Raw genomic sequence first — 17817 nt, 5'->3', positions numbered from 1 at the left:
AATAAGTGTGTGTGCACACACGCACACACACACACGTGCATGTGCACGCGCGCCCATGAAAACAGAGATAAAGAGAGAGAGGAGGATGAGCTAGGATGAATTGAGACAGAGGGAGGGATCAGCTGTATTGACAAATAAGAATCTACCGACAGTTGTTTTTATGATGCAAAATTAGGCCTATATTCTCTAAAACACCGAAATGTCCCGGGAATGACAAGAAACGGTGGATATTTCATTTAGGCTGAAGATCATTAAGACACTGTGGTTTTATTTTTTCTCTCCTTTTCATTGGCTTATTACCTACTGCGCGCTGGGAGTCGGTGTGTGTGCTCTGTACTTACGCAACAGAGAGCTTCACTCGGCGGCGGGTTCGCGAGGCAAGGACGAAATTAAAGCAGGCATTTTTGTATTCCATTTTTGTCTAATCCCACTGATTTCTGAAGGGATTACCGGACCAATCATGATTGAGAGACCGCTGGCTCGCCTGACACTGCCTCTGAGGGAGCTGGGAGCTGTGTAGACAGTGAGTGGAAGCACAACATCAGGATCTAGAGGAACATTGCGAAATCTTATTTGGTTTTCCTTCTTTTTTTTTATCCGGAAAGGAAAGTTGCTCCGTCTCCTCGCTCGTGCTGGCAACCTACCTGAGGATGCGCGCTGCAAGCGCGGTTGGGGCATGTTTTGGTGTGGATGGTAACTTAAATTTGTGCAGCTGCACTTCTGCACCTGAATTTCTGGAAACTTTGTCATGATGGTCAGCGCTGGGATTATATTTTAGAGGACATCATCTCCACTAAATATCCTTTCCAGGTACACTATTCATTGTGTGTGTGTTAGCCTATTTGTGTGACTAAATCTTAGCTTAAGTAGGCCTATAATGTGCTGTGAAGCACTATTTCATAATGTTAGTTATATTTGTTAGATGGTCGTTAGCAAGATGTCTGTTCATATCTACAGTAAGTTACTCAGAATTTTAAAATATTTAAATTGAAAAATTAATAATTAATCTTTTCGGTAGCCTACATATTTATTAAAGAGGTGACTGATTAATAGAGAAAGTTTTGTTTCATTGCATATTGTTGATTTTACTTGATAAAAAGCATATAAAATATTGTTTATTCGAGTAGGGGCTCAGTTGCAGGCAGCAGTTGCTTATTCTCATTCTGAAGGATTATCCTGTGCACTGCAAAGTAATCAGTGGATAAGGCAACGTGACTGAATCCACATTACATATCTCTTCACTCGGCAGATCAGATAGAAACTAGCCGGTAACAGAGATCTAGAACAGATGTAAGAGACATGGTTATATCTGCATGAATATATATAGTAAAAGAAAAACTTGTGTTTTCTATCTACAGGATCTGTCTGGAGTTTTCTGTGTATGACCAGCCAATGGAGGAGGAGAAGGTGGTTGATAATATCCAAACAAAACCCAGTTCCCCTGTACCCACTGGGCTTCCCATCAACTGGGGGCTCATCACCGGCCCCGTCCCCGAGCCTGTTTTCCCTGCACCCTCTCTGAGCACCCAGCTTCCTCCTCCTCAGAGCTCAGCTGTGCATGCACTACAGACCAAGGTGAAGTCACTCACACAGAGAAGGACAAGAGGGAGAGACAGAGAGAAGGAAAGAGAGAGGTCGGACACAGATGTCCTGTCGAGCAGTCCAGTGGGGCAGATTTCATCTGAGGTCTTTCTGAGGCACAGACCCAGAGCAAAGGGTCAGGTATCCCTGCCTGCTCCCTCCTGGCGATCCGGTGCTGCAAAGAACTCAAGCAGCAGTGATGAAGAGGAGGAGGTAGAGGTGCAAGTCCGGTTGGAGATCCACAGCCCTCCAGCTGAAGCAAAAGGGGAGCGGGTGCTCCAGGGGGTAGAGGAAACTGAAGAGGAGAGGTCAGAAAGAAATGAGGGCCAGGTCAGTTTTCTGACAGGCCAGCCTGGACTCGGGGAGGGAACAAGCCTGGAGAGTCTTTTGTCTGATAACTCAAGCAGCAGTAAGGATGACCCATCCACTCCTCCTCCACTACCAGTACTCCTCTGTTCTCCTATCACTTCTGCTTCTACAACATCCTCCTCTTCTTCCTCCACGTCTTCCACGTCAACCAGACACTGGGCGCCACCAAAGGGCTTCTGGAGAGTGGCGCGCCCGGAAACATTGCTTCTAAACGGCGTTGGCCCTCACAACATACCTTCCACATTACCCTTGAAGGACTATACTCAGACAGAAGCACTGGCTGAACCTCAGAGGAGGCCTAAACCGGCCGAGACAGGCGTCAGGAGCAATGCAGCAGGGGCGGTGGATGACATTGATGCATCCTTGGAGTTCAAGCACTCTGATAGCGTGGAGCAATACCTGGACAGGTGTGAGCAGAAGGAGACAGATGCCGGTGACCCCGCCAAAGGACTGTGCAGTTCAGACAGCTGGGAGAGCATGTCCTCGCAAAGTGGAGTGCTCTCGGCTGACGAGAAGATGAAGGTGAAGCAGAGGGCTTATGCAAAGTTGAGGGAAAGACAACAAAACTGCAGGGAGGAGAGGGAGCAGAGTGGAGGAGAAAGTTCCGGCTGTTATGAAGACACAGCATACAAAGTGGAAAGCAAAGGTAGGTCTCTTGAGGAAATAAAACACCTTGAACATTCTCATATACTTTAGACAACAGTTGCCCATACAGGCTAAATGAGGACTTTGTGTTTGTCTGGCTCAGCTTTACTGTGGTTTTTTATTTGCAATATGTGCAGCACAGGTAGATTTTTGTAAGGTGGACGCTATTGCAATTACAGTATTTTCAGCAGTATAAAAGCTCAGGTGGTGTGCTGGCATTTTGAGTAGCAACAGAAGATTCACAATTGTGCTTTGACAGTTACATACTTTCCCCCCAACAACTTTGTAAAGCTTTTTAAAAATGTTAACATTTTGTCCACATTGTCTGGTTTAGAATGCTCTCCAGCCTTTTTTGCGGTCATTCAGAGTGCCATATACCAGCTTTTGTTTGTCTATGTTGTTGTATGGAAATGCAGTATGTAACCTGGCTGATTCCCAGTGAACAGATGTCAGATGTGCAGATGTGCATGGGGGTGTTGCTATTATTAGCAATCAGAGCAGTGGGGGAAGTGTCCCTGGTTTTCTGTCTCTGTCTGTGTGTGCTGATAGATGTTTTTGTATGCATATATGATGACAGATTATGTATTTCCCTGTGTATCTCTGTGTGCTTGAGTGTATCAATACCAGACAGAGGGTTAGTGCAGGACATACGGGTAAATCTCTGATGATCAGGTGATTTTTTCCTCTTGTCTCTGGGAAATCTGCCGTTATCTGTCTCTCAGCGGTTGCATAACCTATGTTTTTGGACTGACATTAAGGATCAGTCAGGGATAACCTATGAGACTGTCACTGAGACTAATGGTAAAAAGGTTTATGAAAATCCTTATGATTTTACAAATACCCAATTATTTTAATACCCACATGTCCCTGTAGTTCACAATGTGGTTGATGGCTCTTTCAGCAGTGGCCTGTGTGCTAGGCAAACTCTAAGAAACTGACTATGAACAGAATGCATTTTTAACTGCAGGCTAAAAGGAAAACAAAGACTAAAGCAACTCCATGTTCTGTGGACATGAAACTTTGGTGCACTTTTAAAGCTTTTATGTGTTGAATCACAGAATTGAACATCAGTGCTGTCGCAATCACACCATCTGACATCTTAATTCCAGTCCACTGCATCAGCACATCTGCTAAGGTCTGTACTATTCCGTTGTGTTTTGTGCCAGTCACAGGTGCCCACGGGGTTTTGGACAGCTCAGACTCAGCCATTCTTGCTCAGGAACTCGAACCCTATTTGAGGTGAGCAATGCTATGCTTCTTCATGCGTCCTGGCAGGGGTGGTGGCATACAATTCCTATCCACTATTTATATCCTCTCCTCACAGATTCCACTCTTACAGTTCCACTTGTGGGAATTTAAAGTCTATTTTCTTTCCTGGTTTGAAATGGCTAGAGTGACAAGCAAGCTGCCTTGTGCACAGTCAAAACAAATATTGTGACATCAGAGAAAATGCAGGAAACACAATAAATGCATAAAGATGTATAAATATAGAACAAAGTATATCAATGAAGCTGATTTTTACCCACATAAAATGATTAAATGAGGCTCTTATTTGCAGGAGATTTGCAAACTGTGATACTTTATAATAGGAATAAAGTCTTAAAACCTTGTAATTATTGCAGATGAGACATGTCAGGTAATACTTGAAGGTGTCATACATGCTGCAAAATATGTAAATGGTTAGTTAAACTGAACTAGTTTTGTGCAACCCGGAAAACCCCCCCACATTTTTTTTTCATCAAAGTGTTTGGCTTATTTCTTAAATCATTCATCTGATCCACCTTTTTTATCATTAATTATTATTTATTATTGCAGAATGCGTAACAATCATCATCATTATATACTGCAGAATTAAAGACCTGCATAAGATACCAAGTAACAAGTAACACAAGTTGCTATACCATGTTTGTAAGAGTTGGGATAAAACATTGACATGACAAAGTGTAATCTTTTGAAACACGACATGTTTTCCTCCTGACACACAGGAGAGAATGAATCACACTCAGTCCATTACAAGGATAATCCACATGGCCAGTGTATCATGCTATCTTTATCACTGGGCCAAGGGATAAAGACAAGTACAGAAGCACAATGCAGAGCAGCTTAGGGCTGGGCATAAGGATAGATGGATGGATGACGCTTCTCTCTGCTGCTCACCGCCAGTGCCACGCCCCAGTCTATCTATCTGAAATTACATAAGACAGCTTAGGAAGACACAGCTTCATTCACTCTATGTTAAGTCAATCTGGGGGGAATATGATGTTGCTGGATATGTCACAACACACAATGCGCTGTTGCACATTTGAAGACTTCATCAAATATTCGGTTTCATTCAGACAGATGGCGACACAACCTAGTGTCATCATGCATCAAAATCTATCCATTCCCTTGCTGTTTTCATCAGCTAAATGATTCATTTCTGTACTCAATCTTTCTCTCTCCTTCTCTCAGATCACTTCTTGTAATCAGTGATGAGCTCCCTCTGAGCCCGAGACATGAGCAAGCCAAGCGTCTCCTGGAGCGGGCGCGACTCAAGGCTCGCTCCAGTCACATTAAAGGCGATCGCCCCTGCAGACGCTCTCATTCTGATCAGAGATCAGCTGTGTAAGTTGGCCACAGAAGGCCACATCTGGGCAATGACTTCTTTGGCATCTTCACAAGTTAGATGAGACTGTGAATGCATCACTTGCATTCATGCAGTTGTGCATGTGTGCACACTCGTGTAATAAAAAGTTCAATTTACTGATCAGTTATCAGTTTTTCTGCACGTTACTCTGTTGCTATGACTTTTTCCATGTTTCCTGTGTTCCCTTAGCTTCCACCCTTATGTCTCCCTTTGCCACTCAACAATCTTCATTTCATTTGTCTATCCCTTTCTTGCACTTGGCCTGTTTTGGCAAAGCTAATGTTGCATAAGCCTGACTGTGCTTTGTAATTGTCGCGAAAATGTTTGGTTTCATTCTGTTTATGTAATAGTGCATATGTCATGCAGTTTTGCTCCCAAAATCCCCTTATATCAGCAGGAAGCAGTCACTTAATTTACAATTAGGAGCATTTGCAATGCCCCCTGCTGTTGTGACTATAACAAACCTGGTCTGTGGTGGCTTAGACAGACATGTGGCCACTATGTATAGTATGTCTTATTGCAACTTACCATGTCATTTCTTTATGTTATCACCTTTTGTTTTGACAATAGTTGCCATATGAGCATACACAGAAAAGGCTTAAATTAACTGATGGCTGATGAGATGACTGATATTAAATTTTAGTTTTGTGGTCACCTCTGCTTTTTCCCCATTTTCATAAGATACTGGTGTAAAAGTTGAGTTAAACTATCTTACAGACAAAATATTTCTTGTTTTAAAATGTCTGTAATGCATACTGCTCTGCTATTTCTTGCAGGAAGAAGCAGCAAGTTGAATCTCCCAGCCCAACACCAGTACAGAAAGCTGTTCAAACCAAAGAAGACCTTACAACTCAAACTGTATCGGGTCCCCTCCTCGTCCCCACTCAAAGAGACACTTCCCCTGGTGACCAAGGAGGTCGATCTAGACGGTACGGTTGTTCACCCACACGGGTACGCTTTGAGGATGAATCAGAGAAAGAAGCAGAGTCTCGGTACTTGGATAGAGTCAGACAGCGTGGCAGGCCCGGGGTCCCCAAGTCCAAGAGTAAAGACAATAATACAGATTCTAGCAGTAGTGGTTCAGAGAGGAGCAGAGGCCATAGAAGTGTCTCCATGCCTCCCAAGCAAGAGGATGTAGGTGTCAGTGGTGAAACAACAGTGATTAAAGAGATTATAGTGCTGGTGAAGAAATGCGAGTCGTGTGGCTCTGTAGTCAGGGAACCTCAGCCAGTTTTATCGCCATCAGATCCACAGAACATTGAGACACAGCAGCCTGGCAACTCAGAGGACACACGGGGAAAAAACGTTCCTCGCTGGGTGCCTCCAAACAAGCCAGAGGCGAGCACTCGTCCTAAAGCTCCTCTAACTGTCACTTTTGCTGGAGCTTACGTGCTGGGGGAAAATAAAGAGAGTAGTACAGGGTGGAAGTCATCAGGGTTTGGGAAACTCAGGAGAAGGAGCAGGAAAGGAGAAAGTCGACTAGAGTCTGGCCACGGCCCTTATGGTCCATCATGGGCTCAACGACGGAACTCAAATCCCAGAAACAGGGTCAACTTGAGCAGAGCTGTTTCATTCGCCCCCGACAGCCCTGTTGCTCTTGAGCCAAGTTTGCTGGAGGCATCCAGTGGACTCAGGGAAACACCGGCCCCGGCACTTCCTATAAAGTCAGCCCTGAAGTCAAGCTCGAAGAATCGCTCTGCAGCCAGTCAGTCCACAGTTCAGTTCCAGATTACCTCAAATCAGGGAGGAGAGGGCGGGTCTCAGCACTCAGCCCTCCTGGACTCTCCAGATGCAAGAAGGGAGCCCCCGTTGTCTTTAATCCAAGGGGCACCTGCAGCGAGCAACCCAGTGCCCTGTATCAGGCCCTCCACTCTGAGGTACTCCCCAGCCAGACTCACCACAGACCTGCCAGCTGCCGAACTCTGGGATGCCACTCCAGATGGAACAGGTGAGCAATCACTGTGGATGTTGTAGAGTAAAATAATACAATATTTTCCTCTGAAATGTAGTGAATTGCATGTATAAAGTACTATTTTTTGTTACTTTACAAGTACCTCAAAACTGTACATAAACACAATACAGTATCTGGGTAAATTTAGTTAGGCTGTTGTGTGGACTTTGCATCATCATATTTAAAACCTCACAAAAATAAAACACAATATAACAGAACACAACAGAATACAATGATTCTTTGAAGTCAACTCAGTCCAACCCTTTCTATCTGCAGGTCTAGGCGGGGACCCTGGTTCTGGTCCTGAGTGTCGTCCGGCACTGCGAGGCCTGGCCATGTCTCGGGCTGAGGACCTCAGAGCCGAGCTGCTGAGAGCAGAACATCTGAAAGCTGAGGCCATATGGGAGGAAAACTCTGATGGGTCCAGGTAAACCAAGATGACATCGCTCATGTCATAGCTCAGGCAATAAATCCCTCGCCCCCACCAACGCTGTTCCCAAAATGACTTGAGCGTGCCAGTGGTTGCAGTTAGGAGATTAAAACCCTGACCTACAGTTCCCAGGATGTTATTGTTAAAAACATTCTGTGAATATCAAGACAACCCTGCCCTCTTCTGGAGATTAAAAGCACTAGCAGTATGATAATACCATTAGTACCAGAAGCAAAGTCCTGATCCCTGTGTTGTGATTGGCAGATTAGTTGGTTACGTAATTGTGTCTATACTACTAATATTTGAAGTCTAGATTACTGTCTGATAAAAAATACTCTCAACCTCTCTTTTACAGAAAGATGGATGGACGGCCAAAGCTCTTCCTGCGTCGCTTCTTTTCCTCCATTGGTCTGAACAGTGTTGGTAGACTTGTGAAAGGAGGCCGCTCCAGCAGCATGGAACAGCTCAGCATCCCCACTGCCCCCCGGGCCAACTCTGCTTCCCCAAGCCCCACACGCAGACCACAGCCTACCATCCGCATACAGAGGACACCCTCACTGCAGACCCTGCACACAGTGAGCATGCCATGTTATTTTTTTGTTTTGCTCTATGATTGTCCTTGTATTTTCTTCATTTTTGTTTTATTTAACCACATCAAATAGATGTGATTTTTACCTCAAAAAAGTAAGCGGTGGGGGAGAAGACATCTTTAAACTTTTAAACACTACTACTTCACTATTTGCCACAGTGGACCAACCAAGGCTTTGAAGTATTACTGCCTGACACTGGCAGCGCAAATAATGCATTCGTGTTTGCTTCCACTTTCTGCAGCAGCTATCCTTGTTGTCCTCTTGGCAGCTGCGAGAGTACACTAAACAGATGTAAACAACTTTCTGCTCCAGCCAATCACAGCCTTTGTTAGCATAATGTGTGTTTGTGGTGCCAAGCTCTCTCTTTTTAGTTTTAGAGGGATGTTAAAGCCAAAAAGTTCCAAAAGCTGATCTGGTGCATTTTGCCAATTTGAAATACACAATTTGTTACAGTTCCATTTATTTGCCACTAGGTGCTGCCACTGGCCCAACTGCGCAAAGCCTCCTCAGTGCAGAGTTTAGAGAGAAGAACAGAGCGTTCAACTATACTGGGAGAGGTGCAGATACCATATGGCCTCGCACCCAGGTAGGTGTCATAGAAAAATAGAATATAGAGAGACATAGACAGGATTAAAAAAAACATTGTATTTAACTTCATTCTAAGTTGTTATACTTCATTAGTTTAAGTACTGACAAGAGCTGAATTTCTGCTTCTGCAGCCCTGAAAGCCCTCAGCTTGAGCTTCACAGGGCCCTGAGTGTTGAGGATGTACTTGCCTCCAGAATAGTGCGTCCGGTGGGCCGGGTCACTCAGGCTTTCCCTGATGGGACCATCCTCTTGGAGCTCATCAGACCCCCAAATGGTCCCTTTGGTTTTGTCATCTCAAGAGGCAAAGGTCGACCGGACACAGGTAACTAACAGTATCTTCCACAGTCTGGAGTTTGGTTTCGTACTTGGGGGTTATTTTATTGTCTTAGCGAACAGTTATGGTATTCTCCTACCACATATTCTGTGATACATTATGTGTCCTGAAAGTAAATAGAAATTGCTTGTTGCTTCTATAATAATAATCTTTATAATAATTGTTATGCTATAACTGTTGTTGTTAAATGTAGGGGTAATAGGTAAAAATGATCATCAAAGATAATCAGATATATCATCAAATGTGTCAAAACAGTGGTCCAAAATTCTGTTACATATTCAAATTATTGTTTGTAAAATGTACTAAAATGCTTATCATCATGGTAATTCTGTTTTGTTTTGATTTACTGATTGCAGTTTTGTATATATCTGTCGTACATAGTTCACTTAACATGTAGGCATCTTCTATCTCCTGTCTCTGCCTTCATCTGTTTTCCTCCACTTGCTATATTCTACTTCCTCACACTCTGAAAACACTTCTTTTCACTTCACATCGTCCTTCTTGCTCCTCCCGTCTTACTGTCTTCCTCTTCCAGGTGTATACATAGAGAAAGTGGGTGATGGCAGTGGTGAAGGACCCTACGTGGGTCTCCTCGGTGTCGGTGATGAAATTCTGCAGGTAAATGGGGAGGCGGTGGCTGGACTCAGTCTGGACCATGTAACGCGGCTCATGACCCGGGAGAGCACCACGTCTCTTCGGATCATGCCGGCGAGGCGCAGCCAACGCTGACTGGAAAGATAGACGTGGCACGGAGCCATTTCTCCTGGAGCCACGGTTTATAATTCAACACTGCAGACAGTGCGGATGGACTGTAACCTATAGGTAGATGTAAGATAGTCAGTGCAGTTTCACATAGCAGAATGGTTACATGGGATAACAGGGTCAGATATTGCAAATCAATAAAATAACCAGACAACAGATCTAAAGCCAAACAAATCTACTAGTAGAAAGGATTATGCTAGTTAGAAACCGATTTCAGGATATATATTGTGAATCCAAACCAAATTAGAAATAGTGATTCAAACCCAGCACTTGTTTCTGTGCATGTTTGGTTTTTATGGTCAGATAGAGATAGACTTACACGACTCCACTTTTCTTCTCTTAGGATTCATTTTGCTCTTTACAGCACACAGAATATGACATAGTGAGAGGAACCATATTGTGTCACGTTTAAAATTTTGTACAGCTTGATTATTTCAGATAACATGCCACAAATGATATCTTGGTTCATGAGACCTTTAAACAAAAAAGCTATCTCATACATCCATAAACACTGGAGGAGCTAATAATTATCCCTGTTTCCATAGATAATAATTATTTCCTTGGTGGCACTGCATGGTCACACATTTTGTTTGTGCTGTATCACCTATTGTTTCACAAAACTGATGCTGGTTTGCTTCTAAATAAAATGTTTTATTTTGTCAAACTGTTTACTCCTGAATGCAAGGCATGAATTAATTATGCACAGTTATATAGCACACTGCTACAAATTGAGTCACATGCTGATGTCCAAAGATGTGAATTTCCAAAGTTATTTTCTTGATTTGACAGTACAAAAGTGCAAAAATGAAATATCCAGTCAGTGTCAGTAAAATGTATGGTCCCTTCATTCATTTTACTGCTTAACACCAAGAAACATCTCGACACAATCGTGGTGTAACTGGGAGATTTTTACAGAAAAGTAAGAGGGTCATGACAGGTAATGTTGCTGTTAAACCCAGGATGTAGGATGATGGTCGTGACTGCTGTATAAAGGTCGTGACTGATTGTTGGGATCGATGCTATTTGAGACTTAGGCTTTAAAAACGTTTGTACGTTGTAAAAACAAAAGCTTTTCCTTACTTTACATCTATCTATCAATCTATCTATTTAATGAGACAGCATGTGCGCGACAATTTGCCATGATATTGCCTTATTTGAATATATGAATTTGATTATTTAAATGTATACATTTATTTTACTACCAAAAAAACAAAAAAACAAAAAACAAAATGCAGTGTGGGGAAATCCGTTATTAGGATGTACCTACCATTAAGGCTGTCCTGGATGTGCTCTGATAGCGTGTCACCGTTGATGTTGCTGCTGTTTTATCTGATGGACCAGAAGCCGATGCGCTTTTATCTCCTCCAGCCATGACTCCCCATGGACCCCGGGGAACCGCCGACCAAAGGCCCCAGACACAAACAGTGACAAGCAAAAGCATATTTATTTATTTATTTATTCAGGGTATTTATTTATCTATCTATTAAGAATTGTGTCACATCCAATTAAGGCATCGTTATCATAATTAGACCAGCGTCCTTTCAATAATCTATTGTATCAGTGGCACATCCAGCCTCAAGGCGCAGAAATAAATATGGATTAATGGATGTGCTCTTTTTTAGGATAAAATAAAATAAATAATAAAGAAGGTAGACGACCCTCTGCTATCATCAGTTATCTTATTTTAAATGGGCTTAGCTTCAACCTTTGTTGAAAACAGAAATAGGTCAAAAGCTTAACCTGAGCTTTTGTTTCTTTCATCAAAAAAATTAAAACACCTCAACTATAGCTCAGGCTACAGTATACTCCCTCACGTTGTTACAGGCCGTTGCGCTGTGCCTGTTTGCTTTTTTTTTAAATGCTTTGCCCTCCACAAGCCTATATAGCCCACGACAGCCAAATAATAATGAATCATTTCATAAATAATGGGTTTAGGGGCTTATCGGGAATGAAGAGGCCGCTGCCGTGCGCTTATCTCACTCGGCCACATTGCGGCCTGTGTTCCGCTCCCCATACTGAGGGAGCGCACTGGATGCGGCGAGGAATAACTCAGCTACACACACACACACACACACACACACACACTGCTCCACAACTGGTAGAAGAAAAAAAGAAAAACCTCAGACATGGATGACCCACTCACAAAATGGCTCCACTTACACAGTAACATCAACAACACGGCTGGAACGGTAAGTGCAAAAAAATACATCTCCTTATTCAAACCACCACATTCGTTGTTTCAAAAGGCTGTAATTGGATTGCTATCGTCTACATTTTATTGGCGTTATGTGCGAAATATTTAGCCTATATTTTCTGCTATTGTCCGATCGGATGGCTGAGACTGCACGGGATGTAATAACGGATGCGAGGCCTATTGGAGAATTCCCAGAAATAAAAGTGCGCTTTTTAAAATTGGCGGTCCGTCGTAGGTTTATAATATATTTTTTTCTATCGAATTAATTAGACTAGCGACTAAAACCTTTCACAGTGGTGTGTAGTGTATTCAGTAGCAATGACAAGCCTTTGATGTTCGGCTTTAACGACAACAGCACCGTGGCCTTCACCGCGATAAAACAAAAATGAACCTACTCTGACATCTGTGGCTGTGAAAATGACCAGGTCCAGTTGTTTTCCGAAGCTTCAAGGGGGTTATTCGTGGATTTGCTGAGGGCAAAAGAAAAGGAGGGATCTTACATCGACGAAGAATGGATATCACCTAGCTCTCCTCGTGATTCCTGGTACAAACAAGACGACAATCTCACCTTTTAATAAACGGCAGCCGAAATGAGCTTTTTAAAATCTTCAAGTGTCAATTCACACAAAGCTCAAATGTAGGTTAACACTAACATTAACATACCTTAAGATATTAGCTTGACTGTGCTAAAGGCCAAGTGTAGATAAGAGATTCATTGAAAAAAAAAATGCATGAAACCACAAGATAAAACTTTGTGAAGGATAATTTAACGTTTGAAAAATATCCATAGCTCTAAATTTGTAATAAACATGTTTAGAGGCACATTCGTAATTGTACAATTAGCCCTCAATTCCAGACTGGTTTAACTTTAAGAAAAGCTCTCAAACCTTCAACACCTCACAAAAATCATTTTAAAAAAATCCTCGATAATTACATATGTTTAAAATTTGGTTGTCATACAGAATAAGTGTTATCTTTTGTGGAAAAATGTCTTGAGTCTATAGAGGATTTTTATTTTCAATTATCGAACAAAATTCATTCATTTGGAAAAAGAATTAACCACGCCAGCCATTAATAACCTGTCAGTTGTAATTTTCTGTTTATGTATTTATTTATTGTAAATGCAAAGTCTGCAATTGATAGCAATAATTCTAATAATGATGATGAAAAAAAAAAAATCCTAATCCAAATTGTTCTTGCATGGGCAGCAAATGCGTGGTTATGTGGTATATTAAGACTGTATCAAATGATGTGTTGAGCTGTAAATTAATCGAAGGAAATCTTATTTAGGAGTAGTGGACTCGAGCGAGTGGTGAAGGTAATAAAAATGATGGAAAAACGGCAGCCGGAACTGTGTCCTGGAAGTCCTGATGCAGAGTCCGGTCCTGGAAAGCGCGAGGAGTCCTCCATCATCTCCAGACAGAACGGATGCAAGGAGGACGAGGAGCCGAGGCGAGAGGAGGGGGGGGAGGTGAGGGGAGGGAGCTTCAAGGGGGTTGAAGAGACGGATGACGTTCCTCTGCAGAACTCGAGCAACGGGACCAGCATCAGCATCATCATCAACGGCGTTGCCAAGGAAACTGCCTCTCACAACGCCCTTGACCTGAAAAGGGAAGTGCCGGTGATCGAGCTCTCCAGGAGGGACGCTATAAAAGCGGTGGAGCAGAGGACTGAAAGCCATTTGGTGCCGATCACGGAACTTCGCAGACCTCCACCGCTGCCGCTGCCGCCGCCGCACCGAGACGACGCTCGAATGGTCCAACTGAGCCCAAACGCGTTTCCTGTCCCGGCCCGGGCGATGCTCTACAACCTGGCGCAGCCTCTCGCCGCCATCAACAGGTAAAGGTGGAGACAAAAATGAAAATGAGAGAATTTCATGAATGCACGTCCATTTGATCATTGTGAGTGTTCACCATAGAAGTTAAGTCTGATGGCTGTTTGATGTTACCGTATTATGGCCCTGAATAGTCTACACTAGTGTTAAAAGATGCTTGTAATCTAACTCAGTTAACATTATGTTGACAAGAATGTATGTGATGTGTGACACAGAGAATTAGCCTATATATATATATATATATATATATATATATATATATATGTATGTTTGTGTGTGTGTTCCTGGTACAAGGAGTGGAGGGTATTGGGTTGTATGCAATACATGACATGATGTATGCTGGATTTTATGTTTTCTCACGTACCTGTGCTCCTTTTTGTCTGCTTTCTGTTGCTGTAGTCTCGGAGGGGAGTCGGAGCAGTACAGCATGTACCCCAGCAACAGGGTAAAGCGCCGCCCGGCGCCTTATGAGGTTGAACTCGACGAGGGTAGGCGCATTTTAGATCTTTATAAGTATGGTAAGACGCACTTCTGCTGTGTCCTCCTTCTGCCAATATAGTCCCCTAAATGTCCCCTCTTCATCTCCATTGTCATTCATCCACTGACATGGATCTATACTGTACCTAATCTGAGTGTTGCAGAAGATGCCTCACAAAAAGAACATTCAGCATAAGAGTTTAACCCAAGAGGAATAAAGGCTTTTGTAATTCATGGCATAAATGAATGCTGATAATCTCAATGTCAAATATGTAAACCTGCCTGCCATCAAAGTAAACTCTTTTTAGGAGGATTGGGGGGTTTATTTCATTTGAAACATCCTTTCCACTGCTGCCCACTCACTGCCATGTGCAGGGGTGGAGGATGGGGGTGCTGCTGCCTCCATGCCAAGGTTTTACTGCAGAGTGGGCTGAAGGATTAAGATAGACTGGGTGTGTTCCAAGGGCGACAATAGCCTGGAAGACCCCATTGTTGGGGGTGGGAGGATGTGACTACCTGCAGTGGGGCATTTTTCTTTATCATACCTCAATAAATAAAAAGTAAATGGAATATGGAAGAGGGGGCACACAGTCTCCCCAACACCCTCTCCTGTAGTTTGGCATGCTAAACCAACAATTTCTCCTGTGTCGCATTTGCATTGTACTTGGCACACAACACACTGTATTTGTTTTTGCAAGCTTCTGTGCCATCATCTTAAAATCCATGGTTGTACGGAGGACAATTTTGTAATGTGCATCTCTCGCTGCTGATTCTTGCATTCTTATTTTTGCACTTGAATTGCTTTACCCTTTTACCGACTGCATTATCTGTTTCAGCTCAGCATTTCATGTTGTTTGTGCTGTATCTTCTATGGATTGCCTCCTCTCCTCACTCCCTCGATGTCTGTCTCTTTCCCTCCCTGTTCCTCTGCTAGCTGGCCAGCCAAAGATTGTTCGACGCATCTTCACCAACAGTCGCGAACGTTGGCGGCAGCAGAATGTAAACGGGGCGTTTGCAGAGCTCCGCAAACTCATCCCCACTCACCCTCCGGACAAGAAGCTGAGCAAGAATGAAATCCTCCGCCTTGCTATGAAGTACATCAGCTTCCTCTCCAACCTGCTGGAGGACCAGGACGGAGGGAGGAACGTTGGTAGCACAACTGATGGGGAAACAGGGCTGCTGGTTGGGGTTGGGGCCCATGACGGGGGCCCTCAGGGTGGACCGCATCAGGACACAGTGGTGGGCTTGGCCAGGGATGACCTTCTGGAGACAATGTCACCAGGCTCCAGCTGTGGAAGCCTGCCTGATGGTGATGCCGAGGGCAGTCCCGAGAGCTTTATGGAGGACCAGGACTCACCTCCAGCTCCAAGGACTCTAACAGCTTCTCGTGGGACCGCGCTGCATCTAGCTGCTAGGGATCTGAGGCGCAATGGACGCCCATTGGATGGCTCCAGTCGCCGATGATACTGATGCCAAGAGACCACGGACACACCAACTGAGACTGAAAAAGAACAATGAGAGAGACTGAAAAAGACTTGGAGATGCTCAGGACCTGTTAGCTTTGAGTTGTCAGTGTAGGAGGGAGAATCAAGCACTGTGTAGTAAGATAGTGGTGTCCAAAATGGATCATGTCTTCATACTACACCTGAGGCAGCACTGATGGATAGCTTGGTTTGACTGGTGATTGATTGAATTAGATCTAACAAAAGACTTGTAAATTCTGCATGTCTCATGTCTTTGACTGACCTGCGGCTTATAATGTTTCATGTTTTAAAAGTCCAAAGACTGGATATTCTAGACAAAAAAACACAAACACACAAAGAAAGAAAGAAAGAACAAGAAAACAAAATAAGACCAAACCAAGCAAAAGAATCAAAGAGACACTCAGCAAGGATTTTTGACGTGTAATATTGAAGTTCACTAACAATACTATTGATTACATTAAGGTGCAACCAGAACAGAGCTAACATGCTTATAGGGTGCTGCCAAGTAAATGGTTCTAATCATGCCCACCAAATTTAATGTGTTAGAATAATGACACAAAAGTAAGTTTGCCTCAGTTAGAGGCCATAAATGAATGGACTGGACTCTTAATTGTACCCATGCAGTTACGTATGTATTGTAAATAGTATTATACTTCCACTGCACATTGTAAAAACAGTGACTCGAGTTCAAGTCATGTGGTTTAAGATGTACCGTAGTGTGTTTGTCAATGGGTTTACTAGCAAAATGGTCTTTTAGGAGACAGGAAATGAAGATAAATGAGGGGAAATGGGATAAACTCAAAATGTAAAGCAAGCAACTGAACCTAGTGTATCAAATGTGGTACCATTTACTTCTTTTACACGGTGGTGATGAGAAAAAATTACACCAAATATGGCAACAGACAGTTAAACAACTTCACTGCCTGGAATGAATATATCTATTTGAAATTGCTGTGGAGGTACAAGACATGCAGTGTGTTTCTTAAAGTGTACAAAATATGGGTCATATGAAATCATGACATGATCCATACAGTCTTTTTGATATGAATGTCTCTTTCAGTGTATTTTTTTTAACTGTAATGCAGTTGTAGTTTAGTAAGGTACACAAATAAATCCCTTCATTGCCGCATTTCACATATACACATACAGACACAGAGACAGAGGCATACACACCTACACATACTCACACGCAGCGCACAGTGTTAATATCATAACAACACCAGCAGTTTTCTGACAAAGACAGTAAAGTATTCATCTCTGTTGTTGGTTATTCTGCTTTTTCAGCAGGTCTTAGTAGCCTCTATTGGTACCTTTGGTAACTATGGTATTTTATGAATTGCAGTAAAGGGACATTGTACGTTTGGTAATGACATACTTGTTGTAAGATAGTTGTATCTATAAATATATCCAATGTTAAATCAATGAATTTTATACAAAACCCCTGAATAAAACACACAGAGGAAAAGCCTTGTATTTGATCTCACTCAAGCATGTTGTGGGCCTTACTGATTCAATTCAGTTAATTTGAGTTTAGTTCAATTAAATTAAATTCTGATCCATATGGTGTGATTCAATTCAATTTAATTAATTTATCTTACTTGCATCATATATAACACACTCTGTCTCTGTAACATACTTATTTATAATTACAAAACCTAATTAACTAATCCCTAGAGGAAGATAGTGACATACCAAGCAACAGTTTCCCACCTTATCTATGCAGAGTGTATAGTCACAACCACAACCTCCTTATGAAACTCTCCTAATAGACGCTGGAATCCTCACTTCCTACCAACAAGTGACAACTTCCCTTGGAGGTTAACATGGCTCTGTGACCTGCAGGATATCCTGCTATTGTGAAAGTGGTTTTGACAGCCTCCGCTGCACTCGTTTGCACATAGTGTTGTGTCTGTACACATTGTGAAACCGCCATACCGGTGAAGACTCCCACC

General features: G+C 42.8%; 2 protein-coding genes and 1 long non-coding RNA gene across 6 annotated transcripts; 2 read left to right on the top strand and 1 right to left on the bottom strand.

Moving 5' to 3' along the window:
- Positions 1-136: 136 nt before the first annotated feature.
- On the top strand, positions 137-10547 carry si:ch211-13f8.1 (uncharacterized). Of its 2 annotated transcripts, XM_018676714.2 has the most exons (10): positions 137-810; positions 1359-2596; positions 3762-3834; positions 5047-5199; positions 5998-7169; positions 7449-7599; positions 7958-8177; positions 8666-8778; positions 8912-9102; positions 9650-10547. In XM_018676714.2, exons 2-10 carry the CDS (start codon positions 1393-1395, stop codon positions 9841-9843), a joined length of 3471 nt encoding a protein of 1156 aa, XP_018532230.1. In that variant the 5' UTR covers positions 137-810; positions 1359-1392; the 3' UTR covers positions 9844-10547. The 2 variants fall into 2 exon arrangements, with proteins under 2 accessions (XP_018532230.1, XP_018532232.1); XM_018676716.2 differs by lacking the exon at positions 5047-5199 and having other exon boundaries at positions 138-810.
- A 1312-nt stretch (positions 10548-11859) lies between these two features.
- Positions 11860-17353, top strand: tal1 (T-cell acute lymphocytic leukemia 1). 3 transcript variants are annotated; one of them, XM_051070042.1, is made up of 4 exons: positions 11860-12065; positions 13367-13909; positions 14304-14422; positions 15316-17353. In XM_051070042.1, the coding sequence occupies exons 1-4, from the start codon at positions 12007-12009 to the stop codon at positions 15843-15845; spliced, it is 1251 nt and encodes a 416-aa protein (XP_050925999.1). In that variant the 5' UTR covers positions 11860-12006; the 3' UTR covers positions 15846-17353. The 3 variants fall into 3 exon arrangements, with proteins under 3 accessions (XP_050925999.1, XP_050926000.1, XP_018532249.1); XM_051070043.1 differs by having other exon boundaries at positions 13361-13909; positions 14304-14392; XM_018676733.2 differs by having other exon boundaries at positions 13361-13909.
- LOC127142368 (uncharacterized) lies at positions 12066-13354 on the bottom strand. Its single transcript, XR_007813038.1, has 2 exons — positions 12639-13354; positions 12066-12540 (listed from the first exon to the last, which is right to left on the bottom strand). It is a non-coding gene; the product is annotated as an uncharacterized LOC127142368 (long non-coding RNA).
- Positions 17354-17817: the final 464 nt, after the last annotated feature.

This window comes from Lates calcarifer, linkage group LG4 (genome assembly GCF_001640805.2).
Source record: "Lates calcarifer isolate ASB-BC8 linkage group LG4, TLL_Latcal_v3, whole genome shotgun sequence".
Classification (NCBI taxonomy): domain Eukaryota; kingdom Metazoa; phylum Chordata; class Actinopteri; family Centropomidae; genus Lates; species Lates calcarifer.
This window is presented reverse-complemented; position numbering and strand designations above follow the sequence as displayed.

Bases quoted from the DNA above. Each gene is read 5' to 3' on its own strand.
- tal1 (XM_018676733.2), top strand. From the start codon at position 12,007: ATGACCCACTCACAAAATGGCTCCACTTACACAGTAACATCAACAACA. The intron at 12,066-13,360 runs GTAAGTGCAAAA...AATCTTATTTAG, and splicing joins TCAACAACACGGCTGGAACG to GAGTAGTGGACTCGAGCGAG. The intron at 14,423-15,315 runs GTAAGACGCACT...TTCCTCTGCTAG, and splicing joins TTTAGATCTTTATAAGTATG to CTGGCCAGCCAAAGATTGTT.
- si:ch211-13f8.1 (XM_018676714.2), top strand. From the start codon at position 1,393: ATGGAGGAGGAGAAGGTGGTTGATAATATCCAAACAAAACCCAGTTCC. The intron at 7,170-7,448 runs GTGAGCAATCAC...TTCTATCTGCAG, and splicing joins TGCCACTCCAGATGGAACAG to GTCTAGGCGGGGACCCTGGT. The intron at 9,103-9,649 runs GTAACTAACAGT...TTCCTCTTCCAG, and splicing joins CAAAGGTCGACCGGACACAG to GTGTATACATAGAGAAAGTG.